The sequence below is a fragment of the Herpailurus yagouaroundi genome, unplaced genomic scaffold (genome assembly GCF_014898765.1).
Source record: "Herpailurus yagouaroundi ecotype Mexico unplaced genomic scaffold, PumYag 355, whole genome shotgun sequence".
NCBI lineage: Eukaryota > Metazoa > Chordata > Mammalia > Carnivora > Felidae > Herpailurus > Herpailurus yagouaroundi.
Window position 1 is genome coordinate 3,962,917 of NW_024412572.1, and position 23,178 is coordinate 3,986,094.

Here is a 23,178-nt window from a genome sequence, read left to right on the forward strand (position 1 = left end):
AAACTTTCTGGCAATATGGTATGAAGGATAGGCCAGAGGAGGTTAAAAATCAAGGCAAGGATGCCTGTGAGAAGTAGTAAGTGACATTTCAGAGAGGACAGCTCTGCGTAATTTATGGAATGGAAGAAGCTCAGTGACCAGTGTGAGGGGTGGATGTGCCTGAGGCCCTCCAGTTGATGGTGGTGCCACTTACTAACAGAAAATACAGGAGGGGAAACGCTGGGGGGCAGGGGGAAGTTACTGATCCAGTGATGCCTTATTGCATCAAATTATCAAAGGACTAGGTAGGCTCTTGTGTAGAACAAGATCTGGGCTAAAACTCCTGACACAGTCTACCACTGGACTTTGAAGTCACCTAAGCTCTAAAAAAAACAAAAGGCAGGGGAAAAGAACGGAATCACACAAAATAGGACATTATGGTGGGAAGAGTGAGTGTGGGGGACAGAAAACATTGGAAAGCTGAAAAACAATGAAGAACAGGCAGAGATGTGGGGAGAAAATTATACAAGAATAGTGTCACGTGGGACCAGGAAATAAAATGTGATGAATAGGGCCTATAAGACTAGGTAAGAAAAATGTACACTGCATTTGACAATGAAAGGCCATTAGTGCTGTCTGCAAGGCCAGTTTAAACATAATTTAAAGTCGTTTTCAATACAAACTATTACTCTGAATGACACAGAGAAAACAGGTTCATCACGCTGGTGCCTCTGGATGACTGATCAGTGACATCAGTACCTCATACATGGCAGGCTCTTAATAAATGTTTCCTGTTGAACTGCACCAGACAGCATGCATCTCAATACGTTGTACCTGAATATATGTTTTCAGAAGTGGATGTCGCGGGGTAGGTTAGGAGGTACATGACAGTGTAAAAACATATGCAAGAAAAAAAATGTATAATAGCAACAGGCAAATGCTCACTTCAGTCATAATTCTAAATTACTTATTTTCACATTAACATAGATGTTTCTACAAACATGTAAAACTGAACTAGTAATATTATACATGTTTAAATGATTGACATGATTTGAAGAGCTTTTATTAAAAAGTGATCAGGAGCTGGCTGAAACTCTCACCAGAAAATGTAAAATATCCATAACTACTTTTCTTCATAACAAGTTCAGAGCTAAGCTTCCTGAAAAGCTGGATTATCTAATATCATAATAGAGATGACCAGATACTTGACAGCCATCATCTAAGGTACCGGCTTAACATAAAGTGATGATTTGAAGAAACAGCTCCCTCCAGCCCCCACCCCTTATATTCACAACAAAAAAACTAAGTTTTTTTTTTTTTTTCATAAAGCATTCATTTAATCTAATGAAATAAAGACAACCTAATGAAATGTAGACAAATGTAGACAGGTGCAATGGGCTCAAGGAAAGAGCATATCAAAACTTTTTCACTTTTATTAAAGGCTTTGATGAGAACTTCATAAAATGTCATGAAATTCTATTTGCTATACAATAAACATCTACTTCTGAGTAGGCGACATAGGTCATTATAGCAACCATTTTAATGGATAAATGAATTCTGAATTCTTAGTATTTGACTAAAATATGAAACATTTTTGCAATTAAACTGACAATGTAGCTTAAGTAAGATTTCAGAAATGTCTCCTGGAAAAAGTGGGAATGTTTCCTTTTAAACTCTGAATAGTTAAGGTGCCATAAATTAGACAAAGCTAGAAAGGAGCATCATGTTTCTAGAAAAGAATAGCATGCAACATGGACTTTCTCCATGTCAAACTGACAACCACTGAATGACAATGACTTATTATACACAGGAAAAATAGAACACATTCTCCAGAAGGAAAGGGCATTACAAGATAATTCTGATAAACAAACCCCTTATTGAAATCTTGAATACCTTCAGAGAACATCATCATGGAATGGGTAGAGGCAATTTATAGGACATTAAAGGATTCCTTTATCTTATGATACCCTCCTTAAATATAAACACACATCAAATATAAACACACTTGTAAAACTGTTATTCTCTTAATCAAACATGTGTTTACTATCACACTCAGCTACTAGCGGCATTTGGATGCAAAGGTTTAACTCGTGCTAATCTGGACAAACCCAGGCGGAGACTCTGATTTGGAGACTTAACAGACACGCCTGCCAGTGGGCTCCTGATGCTGCTGCTTCCGGACATCGCTGAAAGAAAACATAGCACCTGATGCTGATGATGTTAGAAATCTCCTAACAAAGATCAACTTACAAAACAGAAGATGCAAAAAAAGGTAGGTAGAGATTACTCTGGTATACAAGCTCTATTCAAGCTACAAACAAGATCAAAAGAATGAACAGTATTAAAGATTAGAAAGAATATAGTACTGCCTATTTTCAAACATGCTCCGAAGGCAAGGTAACGACACCAAAACTTTAAGCATGAAAGCTGAAGTTGGTAAGTTGGGAGCAAATAACATTGGTTGCAGAGGCATAGAGAATAAAGAAATGCATGCGGTTATAATTTCTAGTAGTAGAAAAATCTAATGCATTTTTTAAAAATCCCATATTTTTCCAAATACTCCTTGAATCTATTTTTTTTCAAATATTAAATAACTGTAAACACGACCAATACTCTTTTTACTTATTTATACTAGTTCTTTTAAGTGACATCGTATAGTATTTGCCTTCTCTGACTGGGGCTGGGGTGGGTGAGTGAAATAGATAAGGGGGGGATAAAGGAGATTAAGAGGTACAAACTTCCAGTTATAAAAGAAATGTCCCAGAGATGAAAAGTATAGCACAGAGAATATAGTCAATAATATTATAATAATGTTGTTTGTTGACAGATGGTGACTACACTTATCATGGTGAGCACTGAGTAATGTATGGAATTGTTGAATCAAGATATGCCTGATATTTCAGAAGATGAAGTAATTAAGAGACATTAAGTAATTATGGAGTCTCAGACTGAAACCCTTTCCTTTTAATGCTTTTTTTTTTTTGTAATATTTCAAGCTTTTATTTAAATTCTAGTAAGTAACATATAGTGTAATATTAGTTTCAGGAGTAGAATTTAGTGATTCATCACTTACATATAACACCCAGTGCTTATCTCAACAAGTGCCCTCCTTAATGCCCATCACCCATGTAGCCCATCCCCCTACCCACCACCTCCCCTCCAGCAACCCCTAGTTTCTTCTCTATAGTAAGAGTCTCTTATGATTTGCCTTGCTCCGTTTTTTTCCCCTTAAACTCCACATATGAGTAAAATCATATGGCATTTGTCTTTCTCTTATTTATTTCATTTAGCTCCATCCACATCACTGCAAATGACAAGATTTAATTCTTTTTCATGGCTGAGTAATACTCCATTGTGTGTGTGTGTGAACACCACATCTTCTTTATTCATTCATCAGTCAGTGGACATTTAGGCTCTTTCCATAGCTTGGATATTGTTGATAATGCTGCTATAAACTTGGGGTACACGTGCCCCTTTGAATCAGCATTTACCCAAAGGATACAAAAATACTGACTCAGACTGAAATCTGTCTATTAATATCTAGTTATCAGGGAGTGACCACTATGGACCAATCAAGAAATGTCAGTAAGGGGCACCTGGGTGCCTCAGTCATTTAAGTATCCCACTCTCGATTTCAGCTCAGATATGATCTCACAGTCATAAGATTGAGCCCCACCTTGGGCTCCAAGCAGAGTGTGAAGCCAGCTTAAGATTCTCTCTTTCCTTCTCCCTCTGCCCCTCCCCCAATCTCTCAAAAAAAAAAAAAAAAAAAAAAGAAAAGAAAAAAGAAATGTCAGTGAAAAGAAGTAAACCAAACCTGAGTAGATTTGGAGGGACTTAGAAAAGGAAAGGGGACAAAGGGGGAGAGACATACCAGACAGAGGAAACTGTATACAGAGAGGCTCTTAGAGAAGATATACATTGTGTTTAAGGAAGAAAAACTGTATCAGTTTCACTGGACTAGGAAGTGGACACAGGACCAGTTATGAAACCATAGGTAGCTTGGGCATGAAATGAATGGGGCCTGGACTAGGGTTTTGGTAATGTCAGGAAGGGTGAAAGCCAAAGAATTCTTGAAGGATCAGCAAGGCTTGGCTGTGGAACAAAAGAACACAAAGGGAAGAGAAGTCAAGTCTGCTAGGGCATTTGTGAAATGCTAGAAGTCCCACGTACAGGTCCTGAGGCTTCAGTCAGACTATGATCAATGGATCTTGAGCAAACAGACTTGTTGCCAAAAATAAATATCAGGAATTTAAAATGTGGACACTCTTTGACACTGTAATTCCACTACTAGAAATTTATCCTAAGAAAATAATCAAGGATGTGCCCACAGATTTCTAAAATAAGGATGTCTGTGCTTCTTGTAACCTTATTTATGACACTGAAAAAACAATAAGCAATCTGGATGCTCAGTATAAGGGAATGATAAATGACAAATAAATGCAGCAACTAAAAACCTTGGTTTTGAAGAATACGTAATAATATGGTATAACATTTGCAACTAGGAAAAAAAGCTGACAGTGATAATTTTCCAAGCCTCTGCCCTTAATCAATAAATATACCATACCTGGTGGGACCCACTTAGGTTTTTTGTTTTCAGCCAAAGGACTGCGTATTTGTAATGGTTTCCTAGTGACCTCCGAAGAACCAGAAACCTTTTTTGGTGAAGGCTGAAGTTCTGATTTCACAGAAGCTGGAGCAGAGTCTCCTGAAGTCACTTTAAAAAATATACATAGAAAAAGGTTTTCACAGAGGAAGAATAAGTCTGGCAGGTAGGTATAAAAATTATAAAGTTACATAATCTCATAAAAATTAAAAAGGCAAGATTATCAATTAGAGAAACTCTAATTATACACAAACATTTATTGAGAGCCTAAGAACAGCCATCTTTAATGAGCATTTATATGCCAGGCAGTGTGGTAAGCATGCCATATATATCACTTTTAACCCTTAGAGCAGCTCTCATACCAATATTCCTAGCCCCACTGCCAGATAAGGAAACAGACAGGTTGAGCAGTCTGCCTACAGTATGCCAGCTGGTGCGTCCCTAAGCCAGGATTAGGAGCCAGGTCTGGCTCCATAGTCCATACATTATATAATGGCGTCTCATCAGTATGTGTCAGTGAGACAATATATTAGGCTCTAGGGTTACAAAGAGCTCACAGATCCTGCTGCCAAGGAATTTACGGTTTGGTCACTAGACTCTAGTAGAAAGGGGAAAAAAGTAAAGACATGTGTATAATGCAGTGGGGATAAGAGATAAGACAAAGTCTAGAGGTATACACAGGAGGGAACCTACAATCTGTATGCATACCTGCATAGGGGTAAAAGTTACAAGGAAGTTGTTTGAGGATAGTTTGAGCCAAATCAAGGCTGAAGAGGAAAGATGAGTCAGAGGGAAGTTTTCCTGGCAGAGGGAGTAGAGCATGCAAAGCTGGAGAATGCAGCAGGCCCCAGGACCGGCCTCTGGTTCAGTATGGCTAGAGCAGGAAGGTCAAGGAGAGAGACACGGACAGGATGCACATCACTGATGAAGAGCTGTGTGCACCAGTGAAGGTGTCTGGCTAGTCACAGTCATGTACTGGTTTTTCTTGGGAACACTTGTGTTCTGAACACATCTTTCTGATGGTAGCATATGGCAAGCAGACCACCCAGAAGGCTCTTCAGGTTATAAAGAGGTGGGAGGTGATAAAGGCCTGAACCCAGGGAGCATGAAGGAAAGAACAGCAGTTGGAGATCTTTTAGGAATTAGATGGGGGGAGGTAGTGATGGAGATGAAGAAATAATCATAACTTGCAAGTTCCTGTCATGGGCACACTGCTGGATGGTATCATTTACCCAGAGATGAACACAAGAATGAGACTAGGTTTTGGTGTCTGGGGTGGGGGGAGAGAGGGATGTGCTGGAAATGAAGGGAGGAGAGGTAGAATATAAATTCACTTCTGAGATAATGCTTGCTGTGATATACCTCAGGATATCTAAAGGTATTTGAAGATGAACATTTTCACTATATACTCTTCTTAATGTTAACCTCTATATTCCCTAGATCAGCACTGTCCAACAGAAGCTTTTTTGCTGTGATGGAAATTCTGTGCTATCCGTGTGATAGCCACTAGCCACATGTTGTTATTAAGCACTTGAAATGGGGTTAGCAAAACCTGAATTCACTTTTAAAGTTTATTTAATTTTAATTAAGTCTAATATAGCTGTATACAGCCAGTGGCTATCATATTGGACAGCACAGCTCTCAAAAATTTTCTCTATCAAGGGAAAAATTGTAACATGTGCCTGATGAAAAGACTCTCAATGGTTATTCCATATGTTACTAGTGGGACTAGTAATATATTCCATATTTCCTAATTCATAACCCCATTATTTGGCAGTTAAATTTTACTACTAAAATTATATTTTAAGCTTCCTTGTGAAACAACTTGCTCCAATCCAGTAGACCTGAAATGGTAAATTCCAATGTGTAAACTAACATTTTATTCCTAATTTTTAGTATGTCTTGGTGAAGAAGCATAAACAAGCATCCAAAGAAAATATAAAATACATTCATACTGTCAATGACTTTTTCATATCAGTTTGTGGTAGGCAGAAGGATGGACCCTCAAAGATGTCTATATCCTAATTCCCAGGACATGTGTATGTCACCTTCCACAGCAAAGGACTTGGCAGATGTCATTAAGTTAAGGATCTTGAGAGGGGGAGACTATCTTGAATTATCTGGATGGCCCAATGTACTCACAAGGGTCCTTATAAATGAAAGTGAGAACCAGGAGAAAGAGAGAGAGAGAGAATCAGTGATGTGATGTGAGAAAGTCCCTGCCTTTTCTGGCCTTGAAGGCCTGTGGACCACCAGTCAAAGGGCACAGGCAGACTCTAAATGCCAGAAAAGTCAAGAAAAGGAATTTTTCCCCAGAGCCTCCACAAAGGAACACAGTCCTGCTACTAGCTCGATTGTAGTGCAGTGAGAGCACTTTGAACTTGTGGCCTCCTCAATTATAAAATTATAAATTTGTGGTTTTAATCCACTATGTTTGTGGTTATTTGTCATGGCAGCAATTGGAAACTAATATACAGTTTTATCTCTAAAACTCACTGCGCTTAAAACCTAATTTCTGAAAACCAGATGAATTTGTCAATTTAAAAAGACACTAATTAAAACCTTATTAATTCAGAATACAGTAGAGGGAGGAATATGAATCAGTATTTAGTCCTTATTTCTCAGTAAGTACTCAGCACCACACTAGTTAAGGTGACAGCAGCTCCCAGCACCAATAAATGGAGTCTGAATAATGGAAATCTTAGTTTCAAACAATGACGACAGAAAAATATATATCGATAAGTAAAGAAAAATCAAGTTAATGTAAGTTATAGTTTATAATAATCTATTATATATTATGAACTCAAGAAAAACCAAAAAAGCCCTAAAACACATAGCAAAAGGGTTCTCAAATCAAAGACTAAGTCCAGCATGAAAGCAAGAAATTAGAATCATGTAAACTTCCCTGTTAACTGCCTGGAAAAAATGTGGTCCAGTGGCTACAACTTGGGCTCTAAATGGACAAAACTAGGTGCAAATTCTAGCTCCTCATTTAATTAGCTGTAAGAATTCCTACAAATTATTTAACCTGTCTGAGCCTCAGTTTTCTCACTATCAAATGCAGGTGATAATAGCTACCTCAGAGGGTGGCCATCAGTGCTAGTGGAGGGTAATTCTAGTAAGAGCTGGTAGGCAGTAGACAGTGGGCAGAACTCGTCTGCTTTTCTCCCTTCCCCATCCCTCCTTCCATCTACATGTCTTAGCTAGAAATGAACACTGGCAAAATGTTACGGAGAACAAAGGCAAAGGTAAGAAAAACACAAATAAACCAAATATGTTTTATAAAGTTAGTGTTTTGGATTAAGCTTACCCAAAGTATTACATTTGGATTTAGGTTTCTTCTCCTTCTTTTCAACTGGGGATTTGACCTTCACTTCTTTCTTTTTAATTTCTTTCACTTTATTTTTTCTCACAGTGAAGTCTTCATCATTATCTTCACTCTCACTAAAATCAGAGTCATCCTCGGACTCTTCACCTAAAACAAGAGGATTGCATATACTTGATCTTTGTTCTAAAAAGTGAGGCTTCCATGTATACCTGAAACTAACACAACATTGCTTGTCAATTTACTTCAATTAAACAAAAAATGGGCTTCTATGGCCTTGAATTTACAGCCTTTGCACTAGAGTCTTGCAGTCACTGAGGTCACCTGGGTTTGAATCCTGGCCCCTCGGCTCACACTTTGTGTGACCCTAGGGCGCTCACTTCACTCGGCTTAAGTTTTCTATCTATAAAATGAGGATCACCATAAAACCTACATCATAGGGTTGCTGTGTGGATTCAATGAGTTAATAGAGGCAAAGCCTTTAGAATGACATCTGGCAGACAACAAGCAAAACAGAATTGTTTGCTCTTACTATTATCATTATAGTTCCCATCAGTAATCTTTGCTTCCAATATTTCCAGTTTAATTCAGTGACTTTCAGAAAGAATGATAGGGTACAACGTTACCAACTCTTTCAAAACAATGACCTTGATGGTGATAGTAACATTATACCTTCCCTTAATCACGGAAACTTCAACATTCTAGCATAGAAACCCAATGGGAATCTAGAACAGACTAACCATACCACAACATCTTAACTTAGAATCCTACATATGATTTCATTTGGGCACACCTGTTATTTCCCACAAACCCTTCTCTGTACTGCGATGCTACAAGCCAGAGAAGTAATAGATTAAGGAGCTACAGCTGCTCTGGGAATAAGCACAAAGAATAGCTGATAATCAAGCAACGATTCTTCTATTTTGGGTGGGGGAGGGCCAAGGTGGGGGAGGGGGTCAGAAAACCATGTCTTGTAAATAATAAATTCTGAATGCTAAGTGTAAATAAGGATTATTAGTACTATATTCATAAAAACTTTACTTTTTTTTTTAATTATAAAAGCAGTATATGCTTATTGCAGGAAATGTAGACCACAACAAAAAAGTATTAAGGCAAAAGAAAATCTCCTAATCTCACCACTCAGAGATAACTGTTATGCCCACCACATATAATATCTACCTATCTGTAGGAAATATTTTATATAAAAATAAATATCCATAAAGTTTTTCAAGCATACACAACCTGAAACAGTAACACAGCACTCAGATTCAATATTCATCAATACTTTGCTACATCTGTTTCATCTCTCTCTCTCTCTCTCTCTCTCTCTCTCTCTCATCTTCTTCCTTCTCTTCTGGAAGTATGTTAAAATAAGTCTGAGGCATCAGGTCATTAAATTGTACATACTTCACACTGCATCTCTAGAAAACATGAGCTTTTTTTAAAAAAACACAACAATGTCATTATCATATCTTACAGTATCCACGATAGTTTCTTGGTATAATCTTCTATCCAGTCCACATTAACCACTTTTTTTTTAAGCCCCCAACATGGGGCCTTGAACTCATGACCCCAAAATCAAGACTTGAGCTGGGACCAAGAGTCGGACACTTAACTGACTGAGCCACCCAGGTACCGTTTAATCACTTTAAAATAGAGCTATTGAAGTAACCAAGTCAGTTGTCCTATAGAACTTCTGACATTCCGCATTTGTTGTCTGCTTTCTTCCTCATGGCGTTTTGCTTATTCTGTGAGCTGGAATTTTCTCAAGGCCCAATTAGAATCAGGCTCACCTTGTTATTTTTTTCTAAGAATGTACTTCATAAGAATGCTCTGTACTTCCTATTAGATCAGAAAGCATAGAACATATGGTTGTCCCCCTCTTGGTTGGCACAGTTGCTGCCAGCCTGAATTCTCATCGTGAAGATCCTCGTCAGCTTTCCATTGATGGCCTTTGCCTAAATTAACAATGTCATTATGATCTTCAAATTACTATTTCCTTATTCTGTCTTTCCATACAAATAAAAACTTAAAAACACATGAGAGTAATCAACCCACATATTCACATGATGATTACTGGGTTATATAATGCCAGCAGACCACACGAAGGCTGCTATATATAGTACTTTGAAAAATCAAATAATTGGGGCACCTGGGTGGCTCAGTCGGTTAAGTGTCCGACTTCAGCTCAGGTCATGATCTCACGGTCCATGAGTTCGAGCCCCACGTCGGGCTCTGTACTGAGGCTCAAAGCCTGTGCTCAGAGCCTGGAGCCTGCTTCGGATTCTGTGTCTTCCTTTCTCTCTGACCCTCCCCCGTTCATGCTCTGTCTCTCTCTGTCTCAAAAATAAATAAGGATTGAAAAAAAAGAAAAAAGAAAAATCAAATAATTATTTCTGGAGTCCCAAAAGGACCTAGGTTCAGGGAGGGCAAGTAGTGGAGTTTCTCCAAAGTTTCATAATATAGACTCTAGAAGGACAAAACTTCCTATGTATCCCACAGTTCTGGTAGTGCATGTGTTCTTTTCTTGGCCTGAGAGGATAAATGGTAGCAACTGGCTAAACTCTACTTATCAAACTTATCTAACAGTAAGGTCCAACTGACCATCATCAGTCAACAGAGAAAGCAGTTAAATCATCTGGTGGTGGTAAGTGGAACTCCCAGAATTCCAAGTCATTAGCATACCAAATTGGTGAAGCTGAAAGGCCCAAACAATGGGGTTACGGATTCTGTGAATCTTTAGATGTCCTTAAGAAAAGTCTATGTTCTCTCCAATTTTCATTTTTCTTTCCCTGCTGAAGGTCACAAATGATGCTTTCTCTTTTCATCTAACTACCATTCTATTTTGTTTCTATGAATTTGGCTATTTTAGATACCTCTTATAAGTGGAACCACCCACCATTTGTCTTTTGTGACTAGCTTATTTTGCTTAGCATAAAGTTTTCACGGTTCACCCAAGTTCACCCAAGTTGTAGCGCATGATAGGATTTCCTTCCCTTTGAATGCTGAAATTCTATTGTATGTATAGACCACATGGTGTTTATCCATTAAACTGTTGATGGGCACTTGAGTTGCTCACCCCTTAGCTACTGTGAATAACACTGCTATACATATGGGTGTGCAAATATCTGAGACCCTGCTTCAATTCTTTTGAATATATACCCAGAAGTGGGATTGCTAGATCACATGATACTTCTATTTTTAATGTTCTGAGGAGATGCCACCCTGCTTTCCATGGCGGAAATCCCACTAAGAGTGAACAAGGGTTCTAATTTCTCCACATCCTTACCACACTAGTTATTTTCTGTTTTTTTGACATCCTAATGGGTGTAAGATGACACCTCATTGGGATTTTGATTTGTATTTCCCTAATGATACTGATATTGAGCATCTTTTCATATGCTTTTTGGCCATTTGTGTTTTTGGAGATTTTAACAACTTCCTCTCAAAGGCATAGAGGCGACTTTAAAGTCACTATCCAAATTATAATCTCGATAAAAACTTACTTTTATGAAATTATTAGAGAGAGAATATATGAGGTTGGAATGCAAATAAGAGAATATTATTCTTTTTAAATTCTATCATACCTCTAGAAACATAACCCATTAATTACATAAACCCAGCAAACAAAGCAAGTGATTTCATTTCCACACAAACATTTTTAACCACTATTAAAGACAAATTAATTTCATTGGCATGTTAAGTAGGCTTGCAATTTATAACTTTAAAATTGTTGACTGATTTTTCTGACAAGCATGTGTCAAATAACGATACTGACATTCTGCAAGTGCTACAATCATATCCCCGAAGAAACAATTAAACTGACAAGGAGTTATTTTCTTATTTTGGGCTTTTTTTGTATTAAGTAACCTTAAGTTGGGAAACATTCAGTCCATGCTCTACTATGCTTCTTCAGGGCATTTTCTTTCCGTGGCTCCTACTTTCCGGTGCTCCAGTTACATCAGTGTTTCTCAAAGTAAGATCCCTAGACTGTCTGCTTTGGGATGACCCAGGTCATATAAAGGGGCAGGTACTGGTTCAAAAGGCTCTACTCTGTCTTCCTCTTCTACATAGCTCTTCTACGATGACACTTGATACATTCTACATTTCATTACTGTCTGTGTCCCCTCACTCGACTTTAAGCTTCTTAAGGGAGCTCTGTTTTGTTCACTGCTATATTTGTAGTGTCTTCAATATAATGTACATAACAGATACTCAAATATTTATAAAATGTTGATGAACAAATCCATTTGTCAATAGCATGTTAAAATCTATCAAAATATAGCATCCGATTTGGTACAAATTTATGGATTTATTCATTTTAATTTTTAATTAATATATTATGATGCTCTGTCCAGGTCACTATGCTTCCCATTTGTCCTAATTTCTGAATGAATCTGAAAAACAAAGTCACAAATAAAAATATAGGTTTCATATCACTTCATCCCCAAGATATTTCATGGATTTCTAGTATTATAGAAAGAAGTGTACACTTCTTAGAAAGTGACAGCCTGCCTCCTTAGCCTCTTCTAGAACATTCTCTGCCCCAGGCTTCCTGATCACTTTCTTCTATGTGTGCTTGTCTATGCCATTGTTGATGCTTTTTTCTATCAGTCAGGAACGCTATTTTACCCTTTTAGTTTGTGTAAATACTACTTATTTTTCAAGGTACAGCTTAAAGGTCACCTCCACATGAAGCTTTTTCCCCAAATGGCAGAGCTGGATGTAACTGTCCTGTAAGTTCAAGTTTGCATATACCAAACATTTAGCACAGTGCTTTGCATCCACTAATGGTCTTTAAGAACTTTTTACTGAATTTCCATAGGCTTAATTTGGAGGTAGGATATAACTCACCAGTTGCAAAGTCTGGTTCAGAGTCATTAGCACTATCGCCATCACTGCCTTCCAGAAGAATCTTCCTCTGTTGTACCATAGCCTTTGATGCTGCTTTTCTTTTCCCTTGAACACCAGGAAAATCATCTTCCTCAGTAATCTTATCCAAATCTTCAGGAGAGGCATAAAAACCAACAGAAAACTTTTTGTGACAGATAATATTGAAAGAACTGCAAAATAGACTTCTATAACATCCGCTGTTTTTATCTGCCCAGCTTCATTCCTCCGCTGCTTCTACTAGATCACATAGTCCAATCTTGGCACAACCATGATAAACGTCAGTATCCTGACAACAGAGTCCAGTTTAAGGATAAGTGTGAGACCCAACTGAGGAGGCTTTCCCCAAGAAATCTGAAAAGTGGAGCAGGGATGATGCAGCCCCTTTCTTCAGTGGTCAACAGCTATCAACTAGAAGCCACAGGTAGTCATGACCTTCCACCAGGGAAGAAAAGGAAAATTGGTCTGCAGTAAAAGAGAAAAAGACTAAAACACAAAGAAACAAAGGAGAGGAGGTGAAGAGAACCTTGACAAATTTAAATATCTTGGTTCTAGCTACAGTGTCAGGTATTGAAATAGAAGTTAGAAAAATAGCTTGTTGATAGAAAAAATTAGTATTATTATTAATATCAAAGCTTACCTAAATAATCGCTGGCTACACTGCAATTGGAGATATGAGGGGCCTTACTCATTGTTTCACTTCCACGACTGTCACATTTTTCAATGCCTAAAGATAAGGAAGAAGGAAAAAGATACAGATGCACCTTAGTCAATGGGTAGAAATAGGAAAACTGGTGTTCAAATGTAAAAGCATTCGGATACAGATGCATGATCCAAGCTCAAGCTAGTATGACTTACCTTGGAAAGGTCAGCATACGGTTTAGGAGTTGGGCTCTGAAATCAAACACACTTAGACTTAAGTTGAAATTCAGGCTCTACCCCTCCAACTGGCTACACGAGTATGGGAATATGGCTTATCCTAAGACTTAATGTCCTCATCTATATTGTGGAGAGAAAAAATAGAGCGTGGACTAATTAGGTGTATTGTGGGGGATCAAAGTGGGTCACATGTAGAAATTGCTTACTGTAGCGCCCAGCACATAGGAAACAGTCAATAAATACTAACTATCATTTCTGTGTAATAGATACATGCTTTTACTAACAAAGACTTTTCAATCATTATAATAACGTTAAAATGATCTAAAGTATTTCAAGAGGACTTTGAGTCATGGTAACTGTACTATTAAATCCCAGTGCTATAAAGTATATTAATCTATGAGAAGTGGTACTTCCAAGGAAATCCTGCTATATATTCTACCAGCTCTTACAGGAGAGAGATGAGTTCCATTTTCTCAGTTTTGGATATAAGATAATTCTGTTTCTTTGATTTCCTGATTAGTAAATGGCTCCCTAATCAATCAACAGTGTTTTATTTACTGTCAAATAGGAGGCAATAATGACTGAAACATCTATACCCCTAAATGAGCTAATGAGTTAAAAATATCCTCCAACATAAAAGAAGCTAAGTCAAAACAATTTCATCCAAAAAGCATGCTAACAGTTTGAATGTCTTTTCCAAGAATAATGATTTCTGCCTCTCCAGAGTATCAATATTGCCATCTGCTACACAGTTGCTAGAAAAATCGAAGGAGGAAAACCCAGAGAAATCCAGAAGTCCTACATCTTGTAAGTCCACTGAGCCTGCTAACCAAACTAGTACCTTCAGCCTTCGTAAATAATAAAAATTACCCTCACCAGATCATGTTTAACTAATTTGAATTTTGAGAGAAAAGAGATGGGTTATTAGGACTGTATAGACCAATTCATTTGCTTAAGAAATTAAATTTCCACTGTAAACAAAAGTGACTTGCATCCAAGCTCATAGTCCATGACTTAGTCCAGAGCTGGCATCAGGTGTTAAGCAGAGAGATGTGTGTGCATGAACGACATTCATGCAGAATAAAGCACGGAATCTAATTATGCCAGTTGCTCCATTTGCTATCCAAAGTATTAAACTCTTATTGTTTCCTCTATGAAGGCTCATCCGGAGACACAATTACAAAAGCAATGAGGTTACAAAAAGAAATATATAGAAAGTAAAGTTACTTTTATCTTGAGCCTCTTCCGCATCAGTGGTGACTGTTGGAAGTTCCTTCACTGATAAAGCAAGTGCGACTTCTAAGTCTCGCTGGTAGAGCTTGTCATCTAAAGCTATCCTAAAGGGAGGCAAAAAAATAAAAATGAGTTTTTAAAAATATCAATCTCAACCAAACAGCAAAATGAGATTTTTCTGAATCACTATTTAAGAGCTGCTAACCTCACAAAAATGTTTTCTAAACAGTAATCGTGATCATAACTGACTTTAATGGTTAAGACTGCTAATGTGAAGTAATGTCATGTTACAGGTGCATACGAGATTGAAAGAGCAGCAGTCTGTGCTGTTGTACGTATTGCCTCCTTTCAGGGTAATGCCAGTCCTTGTTACCAATGCCAAGCGCCTGCTCAACCTAGAATAAAGACTTTCCTCAAAAATCCACTTAGAAATCTTCCTTGACCTCACTCACACCTCCTTAGACAGGTATTATAGCTCTTTTATTAAACTGTTCCTCCCAATCTAGACTTTAACAAAAATGTCACCAAGTACTTACTGTGTATGAGGCACTGCACTAAATAGAATACTAAAAGTACCCTGAAGGAGTCTGCAATTAATGAGGAGGGCAGGGAAATAAGACGTACTGATAATTTTCCTATATGAGCAGATTATTATGTCTCCTATTAAAGGTGGTCAGAGTGTTAGGGTGTGTAAGAAAAGAAATTAAAGACAGATTTAAGAAAAAAGTTATATAAAGGACGAAATACTGAGATGCACCTTGAAGGATTTATTTTTTAAAAATAAGTTTTATTGAGATATAATTCACACAGCATTAAACTCACCCTTTTAAATTGTACAATTCAGCAGTCTTTAAGTATATTCAGAGTTTAGAAACCATCACCACTACCTACTTTCAGAATATTTTCATCACCCCCAAAGAGACCCTATATCCATTAGCAGTCACTCCCTGCTTACCCGCCCCTAGCACCTGGCAACACTAATCTACTTCCTGTTTCTATGGACTCACCTATTTTAGACATCTCAAGTCAATGGAATCATACATGCGGCCTTTTATGTCTGGCTTCTTTTGCTCAGCATGTTTTCAAGGTTCATCCATGTTGTAGCATGTATTAGTACTTCTTTTTACTGCTGAATGATATTCCAGTGTATAGACAGACCACATTTTATTTATCCACTCATGAGTTGGACAGACATTTGGACTGCTACCATTTTCTGGCTATTGTGAATAATGCTGTGAAGCTTTGTGTCCAAGTTTTTGTGTGGGTGTGTGTTTTCATTTCTCTTGAGTACACACCTAGGCAGGGTCATAAAATAACCCCATGTTCAACATTTTGAGGAACTGCTACTCTGCTTTCCAATGTGGCTGTACCATTTTACATTCCCAGCAACAATGTACGAGAATTCCAGTTTCTCCACATCCTCATTAACATTGGTTATTGTCTGTCTTTTTGTTTATGGCCATCCCAAAGGGTGTGAAGTATTATCTCACCATGGTTTTGATTTGCATTTCCTTGATGGCTAAGGATGCTGAGCATCTTTTATGTGCTTATTATTAATTTGGAGATGTTCTTTGGAGAAATGTCTACTCAAATCCTTTGCCCATTTTGTAAATTGAGTTATTAATCTATTTACTGTTGAATTGTAAGACTTCTTTATATGTTCTGAATACAAATCCTTCATCAATTATATGATTTGCAAATATTCTCTCTCATTTGTAGGTGTTTTGTTTTTTTTTTTTTTTCCACCGTACTTAAACCTAGCACAAGAATCTCAAAACCAAAAACAAAAAAAGAGAAAAAAGTAAAGAGCAGGACATGGGGTAACTTTCTCTGTGTTAATGAGCTTTTCTCCAGCTTGCAGCAGTGAACCACACCATCCCCCATGTTCCATTTGTTAATAGTCCCCTTCTGCCAATCTCCTCTCCATACTTCAGGTTTGGGGCCTCTCAGGACTTCCTTCCCTCATTCTCTCTTCTCTCTTGGAACTAGTGGAAATCCAGAATTCGTCTAGAAACTATAGGACCTTTTCAGTGCTGGACCAGTCTAAACAATATAAAGAAAAAATATCTTTTATCTGCAGAAAAATACATGGTTTCAATTTTTATAAAACTATCTTTACAGATTGTAATTTTAAACAAAGTAGTCTTGTAAGACTTGAAGACTTTAGAGATAGAAATACAGTCCTATAAAGTAAGCTGTACCTCCTAAACTTTGTAATTGTCTTTAATGATTGTCTTAATACTTAAATGAATATTTCCTAACATGTTTGTGAATTTCTTTTTTAAGGCAGAAAGTCAGAAGGGGATTAATGGTACATCCCTGTTCTCCTACATGCACTAAATAAAATAATACCTACGACTGGGCTCAAGTTCTAATTTAAATAAAGAGTTCAAGGGACGCCCAGGGGGCTCAGTCGGTTAAGTGTCTGACATTGGCTCAGGTCACGATCTCGTGGCTGGTGGGTTTGAGCCCCATGTCGGGCTCTGTGCTGGCAGCTCAGAGCCTGAAGCCTGCTTGACGTTCTGTGTCTCACTCTCTCTCTGCTCCTCCTCTGCTCATGCTTTGTCTCTCTCTCTCTCTCTCTCTCTCAAATAAATAAATAAGCATTAAAAAAAATTAAACCAAGAGTTCAAATTTGTCCCTCTTTTAAGTTAACACATTGAATGTATATTTACTGTATGTCTTACCTCTCACCTTTTTTTAGGGGTTTTCTCTTGCAATGGGATACCTTCTTTCTGGAGATTCTTCAGTTTAGGTTTCCTTGTTTCTAGTTTTAACTCCTTTGGTGTTGTTCTGGGTTTTTTATTTAAAGGTGCAGTTGCAGAAATAAAGTCATCTATTCGTGTGTGAATCAAAAATAAAAGCATATATAAAAAATAAATTAATTAAACAAAATAAAATATGAAACTGCTTTTCCTAAGAAATAAAAACATTTTCTTAGCAGCTGAAATTCACTACAATGTGTGTTCAAGGTTTAAACGTTAAGAAAGTTGTTTAATTGCCATCATTTAAAAAATGTTGGCGTATTATTTGTCTTTATTCTCACTCATGCTTTTCAACTTTGTTTTAGTGGCCTTTGTTTATTAATATAGAAGTCTATCAAAAGCCAATTCACTACAAAATGTGATCTAGTTCCATTGACACTCAACATAAACCTGCTGTGGTAGTTTTTTTTTTATGTTTATTTATTTCTGAGACAGAGACAGCATGACTGGGGGAGGGGCAGAGAGAGAGGGAGACACAGAATCAGAAGCAGGCTCCGGGCTCTGAGCTGTCAGCACACGGCCTGACGCAGGGCTTGAACTCAAGAGCTGTGAGATCATGACCTGAGCCGAAGTCAGATACTCAACCGACAGAGCCACCCAGGCGCCCCCTTGCTGCGATAGTTTTTACACACATGTGCAGCACATGGATGAATACCCTCAGGGTACACGTAGTCTTGATTGCAGCGTTAGCATTTATTAATACATGTTGTCTCTGCCAAGTTTCCCCATGTTGGAATATGTTAACTTGTGACTTACCCCCACATCCACCCCATAATGTCTAGAACACTACTGTCAATTTATAAATATTTGGTGACATACTGATAACAGTAATAAAAAGCTACAGGTCAGAGTCTACACTATTTTCTCCCAAGTCTTAGACACATTTACAGTTGAGCCCAATGCAAAAAACTGGTTCCTTCAAACCTCTGGATAACTGAACATTTGACTCACAGAAAGCTCTGAGAAATACAAAACCTATTTCGAAATATGATGTAATCTAACTAAATGTTTCTCACACTTTTTGACCAAAGTTTCCTTAACAGCAGAGACAAAGAAATATATAACCCAATAGACTATAGCCTATGCCCAACCTTTCTTCAAGGTCTTGTTTTTGTTTCTTTTTTCCTTTCCAAGTTTTTATTTAAATTCCTGTTAACACACAGTGTAATATTAATTTATTAGTTTCAGGTGTACAATTTAGTGACTCTACACTTACATACAACACACAGTACTCATCACAAGTGGCACCCTCCTTAATTCCCACCACTTATTTAACTTACCCCCCCTCCACTTCCTTCTATAATCATCAGTTCTCTATAGTTAAGACTCAGTTTCTTGGTTTGCCTCTCTTCCCCCATCCCATGTTCATTTTGCTTCTTAAATTTCACCTGTGAGTGAAATCATATGGTCTTTGTCTTTCTCTGACTGACTTATTTCACTTATCCTCTAGCTCCATCCACATTGTTGCCAATGGTAAGATTTCACTCTTTTTTATGGCTGAGTAATATACGATCTAGCAATTGCACTACTCGGTATTTACCCAAAGGATACAATAATACTAATTGGAAGGGACACATGCACCCCAATTTTTATAACAACATTATTTACAATAGCCAAACTATGGAAAGCACCAAATGTCTATCGACGGATGACTGGATAAAGAAGTGGTATAGAAGGTTGGGGCGCCTGGGTGGCACAGTTGGTTGCGCGTCCAACTTCGGCTCAGGTCATGATCTCACAGTTCGTGAGTTCGAGCCCTGCGTCAGGCTCTGTGGTGACAGCTCAGAGCCTGCAGCCTGCTTCAGATTCTGTGTCTCCCCCCTCTCTGACCCTCCCCGCTCACACTCTCTCTCTCTCACTCAAAAATAAATAAACATTAAAAAGAAAAAAAAAGTGGTATCGAAGGTCTCATTTTATTGTACAGTTAATGAGGATTTCACATTATATTCTGTAACACATTTGTGTTTCAAAAGACAATGTGTTCCTTCTTAGGGAAAGAGATAGGAGGAAACAAACCACACTATGAGAAACATGGACCTAGAGTAGTTTAGATCTAAAGAGCCATTTCACTAGGTCCTGTTCATTTATCACTTACCTACATAATTCTTGTCAGTGTAATTATCAGTAGAATTATCCCAAATGCTTAGAAAATTACTTTTGCAGCCCTAGCTCATATACAATTGGGTAATATGTTCAATATTAGAGTTCTATATGTCATATGAATTCTGAGAAAATAAATTTCCAAGTTTTTAAAGCAAAAATATGAATCTCTACTTACCATCACTGTCAGAGTCCTCAAACTGTGAGTAATTGACCGATTTCTTATGCCTATGAGCAAGACAATTTTTTAATTACACAAATGCCAATTTCCCACCTCTAATCCTTAAGACCATTGACAGTCTGAGTAAATGAAAATGTGTTTCGATTCTCTTAAGAGTACTTAAACTTGACAGGGCACCTGGGTGGCTCAGTCAGTTGAGCAACCGACTTTGGGTCTGGTCATGATCTCATGGTTCATTAGTTCAAGCCCCGCATCGGGGTCTGTGCTGACAGCTCAGAACCTGGAGCCTGCTTCTGATTCTTTGTCTCCCTCATTCTCTGCCCCTCCCCAACTGATCATGCTCTTTGTCTCTCTTTCTCAAAAATAAACATTAAAAAAATTTTTTTTAAAAAGAAGTTGGATTTTACAGTAGGGACTTAGCATTAGCTAAAATAGTTATAACTATACTTGATATACCTGATAAGGAAAAAAAATAATTCAGATAACCCTCAAAGTAAAAATAATATCATTAGCACAATTTATATACCGTTTAATTGCTGTGGGGCATTTATAAGTTCCTGTTGTATTTATTCTTTTGTTTTATATATGCATTGTCTTCTTACTAGATTATAAACTTGACACTTAAAGATATTTTCTCTCTCTTTTTAATCTCCCCACAATACTAAATAATATTCTTTATGCAACGGACGTTGAAACAATGGTGACTTTGTACCTACCACCTCAAATGTATCTTCATACTACTTTAGAAAACCATTAGAAGAAAGTGATATTCAAAGTGAAAAAAAAAATAAATTCACTTTCTTCCTTCTTCCTCTAAGCACTAAATGAAATGGCCTTGTAGTTTTCTTTTCTACCTTCCACCAAACACCCAAGTGTGAATAACCTAGTAGGTCAGTTGTTCTTTCAAGGAAAATGGGTATTCTACGAAAAAGAGGTCAGGTCAGCTCCCAACTCAAACAATCTCACAAGTGCTTTGCCTGAAGACAACCACCATAGAAGTACTTTATGTATGTATTTCATTTCCTCATGTAGAATATTAAAATGAAGAATACTCTTGTTATTCTCCTACTCTTTGGAGTTAACGAATTTTAAAAGCTGAATAAAATATGAAAGCCTCTTTAGAAATTCTGAAACTGAGTCATAGTAAAAATAAAAACTCTTAAAAAAAGAATATGCTCAGTAATTGAGCTACAGTGAGGATGACAATTTTTACTGCTTCATCAAGCACATTCTTAAGTGAAACTGGTATTTTTTTTTTTTGTACCCTGAATGTGCAGCAGGAAAGAATACAATGACACTTGTGCAATATGGTGCCACTGCCTTGATTCATGCTAAGGTGTCAGCAGTTACACCACCATTGCAGTGCAGATGATAGAACAATGAAAAAAGTGAGCAATGTCTTAGGATTATTGTGAAAATAGTTTTGACCTCATGGGCCTCCTCAGAGGGCCTCAGGGAACCCTGGGGGTCTTCAGACCATACTTTGACAACTGCTGTTCCAGACAAAGGGATTATGTCCTCGCTACTTGGGTGGACATACTGAAAATCCATTTCAGACTTCATACGTTCAAAATGGAACTCCTGATCCCCCACACCTCCTGAACCTGTTCCCTTTCCTAGTCTTCCTCATCTTGGTTAGTACAAAGACCGACCATTCAGCAGCTCAGGCCAAAAACACTGTGAAATCATCCTTTTTTCCCCTTAACCTCCACATCTATTCCATCAGCAAGTTCTGTCAGCAGTATCTCCAACATATACCCCAAATCCATCTATCCCATTCCATGTCCAATGATAACATCCTACTCCAAACCGCTAATGATGCAGTGGTTTCCTTGTTGCCATTCTGGTCACCTTATCTCCCATTCTTTCTCCACCAGCAGCCAGTGAACTTTATAAAACCAAAATTAGATTTTCCTGCCCTATCTAAAACTCTCTGTTGACTTCCCATTGTTCGTAGAATACAATCCAAACTCCTTTTTAAAGCCTGCAAGGTCCTACCTACTCTGGCCTCTGCCTATTTCTCTGCCTTAATCCCCTACAAGTCTCCCCACTGCTTGTTTATGCTACAGCTTTAGAGGCCTTCTTTCTCTTCCTCAAACAAAGTCAAGCTCAGGGCCTTGGCTTTTGTCCCCTCTACATGGATTGCCCCTGATTTTCGCTGGCTAGCTCTTTCTCATCACTCATGTCTCAGATCATGTATTATCTCCACAAAGAGGCACATCCTAACTACAGTACTTACAGAAAGACTTTCCTCCTTCTCACTATCACTTTGCGGTATTTGTGGCCCCCTACCCTCACCCCTGTAACCTCCCACACCTAGTGGGATATATTAATCCTTATTACAATAACTTTCTAAATGAATGGCTGACTGTAGGCCTCCATAGCACTCCACTGTGGTTAAGTAGAGCAATAGTTTCAAATAGCATAATGGAAAACACAGAGGCTCTGGAACCAGTACGATTTAGGTTTGAGCGTTATCCTGCCACTCACTAGCTGTGTGACTCCGTTAACTTGGCCTTTATGCCTGGGAGTTTAAATCGATAAAACAGGAATATCTAGACTGCTATATCAAAGAGCTATAGTGATAAAATAAATAAGTAACACGTGAGGAGGAGATGGTTGAAATGTAAAGCGCTGTTCGAATGCTAACAGACCAAAGGCTTATTTAAATGGCTGGGTGGGGGGCAGTAAAAGAATCGGCAAAGGAAGGCATAGAAGGATAAAGGTAGGATGCTAGGATACTGCTGTGGAATGGGCGGCTCTCAGTGGAGGCTGGAGAGCTCCACAGAAACCGTCCATCCCACCTTCGCTACCCACCGTCCTATTCGGCCCTTTCCCGTCAATCGTGTGCACGCCAAGTTGCCTACGGCGTCTTCCTGCTTCTTCCCATCCCCGCAGATGTCATGAACTACCCACCTCACAGGCCGCACCATGGCCCCCTCCAAGGCTGAAAGTGCAGCTTTCAAATTCTTGTTGGCAGCAGTGGCTGTTTCAATTCCCGCCCAAAACCAGACACTAGAGCTCTCCGCCCCCTGCCACCAGCCCTCCAATGATTACCAGCCATCCTTGCTGCGGCGCATGCGCACTGAGAAGACCTGCTGGCTCTCGCAGTTCCCAAGATATTGCCCTTCCGCATCCGGTCTACCAAAGCGGAGCACAAGCTTTGCCAATGCACTTTCGTCACGACAGTGGATTTTTTTTTTTTTTTTGAGCCTTCTCT

The 23,178-nt window shown here is 38.2% G+C and overlaps 1 protein-coding gene across 3 annotated transcripts; it reads right to left on the reverse strand.

Annotated features, from left to right (window-relative positions):
* Positions 1-1,378: 1,378 nt before the first annotated feature.
* RAD51AP1 (RAD51 associated protein 1) lies at positions 1,379-23,042 on the reverse strand. 3 transcript variants are annotated; one of them, XM_040462794.1, is made up of 9 exons: positions 22,776-23,042; positions 19,956-20,005; positions 17,607-17,748; positions 14,907-15,016; positions 13,441-13,527; positions 12,765-12,914; positions 7,896-8,060; positions 4,547-4,696; positions 1,379-2,165 (listed from the first exon to the last, which is right to left on the reverse strand). In XM_040462794.1, the coding sequence occupies exons 1-9, from the start codon at positions 22,889-22,891 to the stop codon at positions 2,032-2,034; spliced, it is 1,104 nt and encodes a 367-aa protein (XP_040318728.1). In that variant the 5' UTR covers positions 22,892-23,042; the 3' UTR covers positions 1,379-2,031. The 3 variants fall into 3 exon arrangements, with proteins under 3 accessions (XP_040318728.1, XP_040318729.1, XP_040318730.1); XM_040462795.1 differs by having other exon boundaries at positions 22,875-23,041; XM_040462796.1 differs by lacking the exon at positions 1,379-2,165 and adding an exon at positions 3,763-4,074.
* Between the last annotated feature and the right edge of the window lie 136 nt (positions 23,043-23,178).

Coding starts and splice junctions, on each gene's coding strand:
- RAD51AP1 (XM_040462794.1), bottom strand. CDS start 22,891: ATGGTGCGGCCTGTGAGGTGGGTAGTTCATGACATCTGCGGGGATGGG. Junction 20,006..22,775: donor GGAAAGGGCCGAATAGGACG/GTGGGTAGCGAA, acceptor TCTTGCTCATAG/GCATAAGAAATCGGTCAATT. Junction 8,061..12,764: donor TGAACCAGACTTTGCAACTG/GTGAGTTATATC, acceptor CTCTTGTTTTAG/GTGAAGAGTCCGAGGATGAC.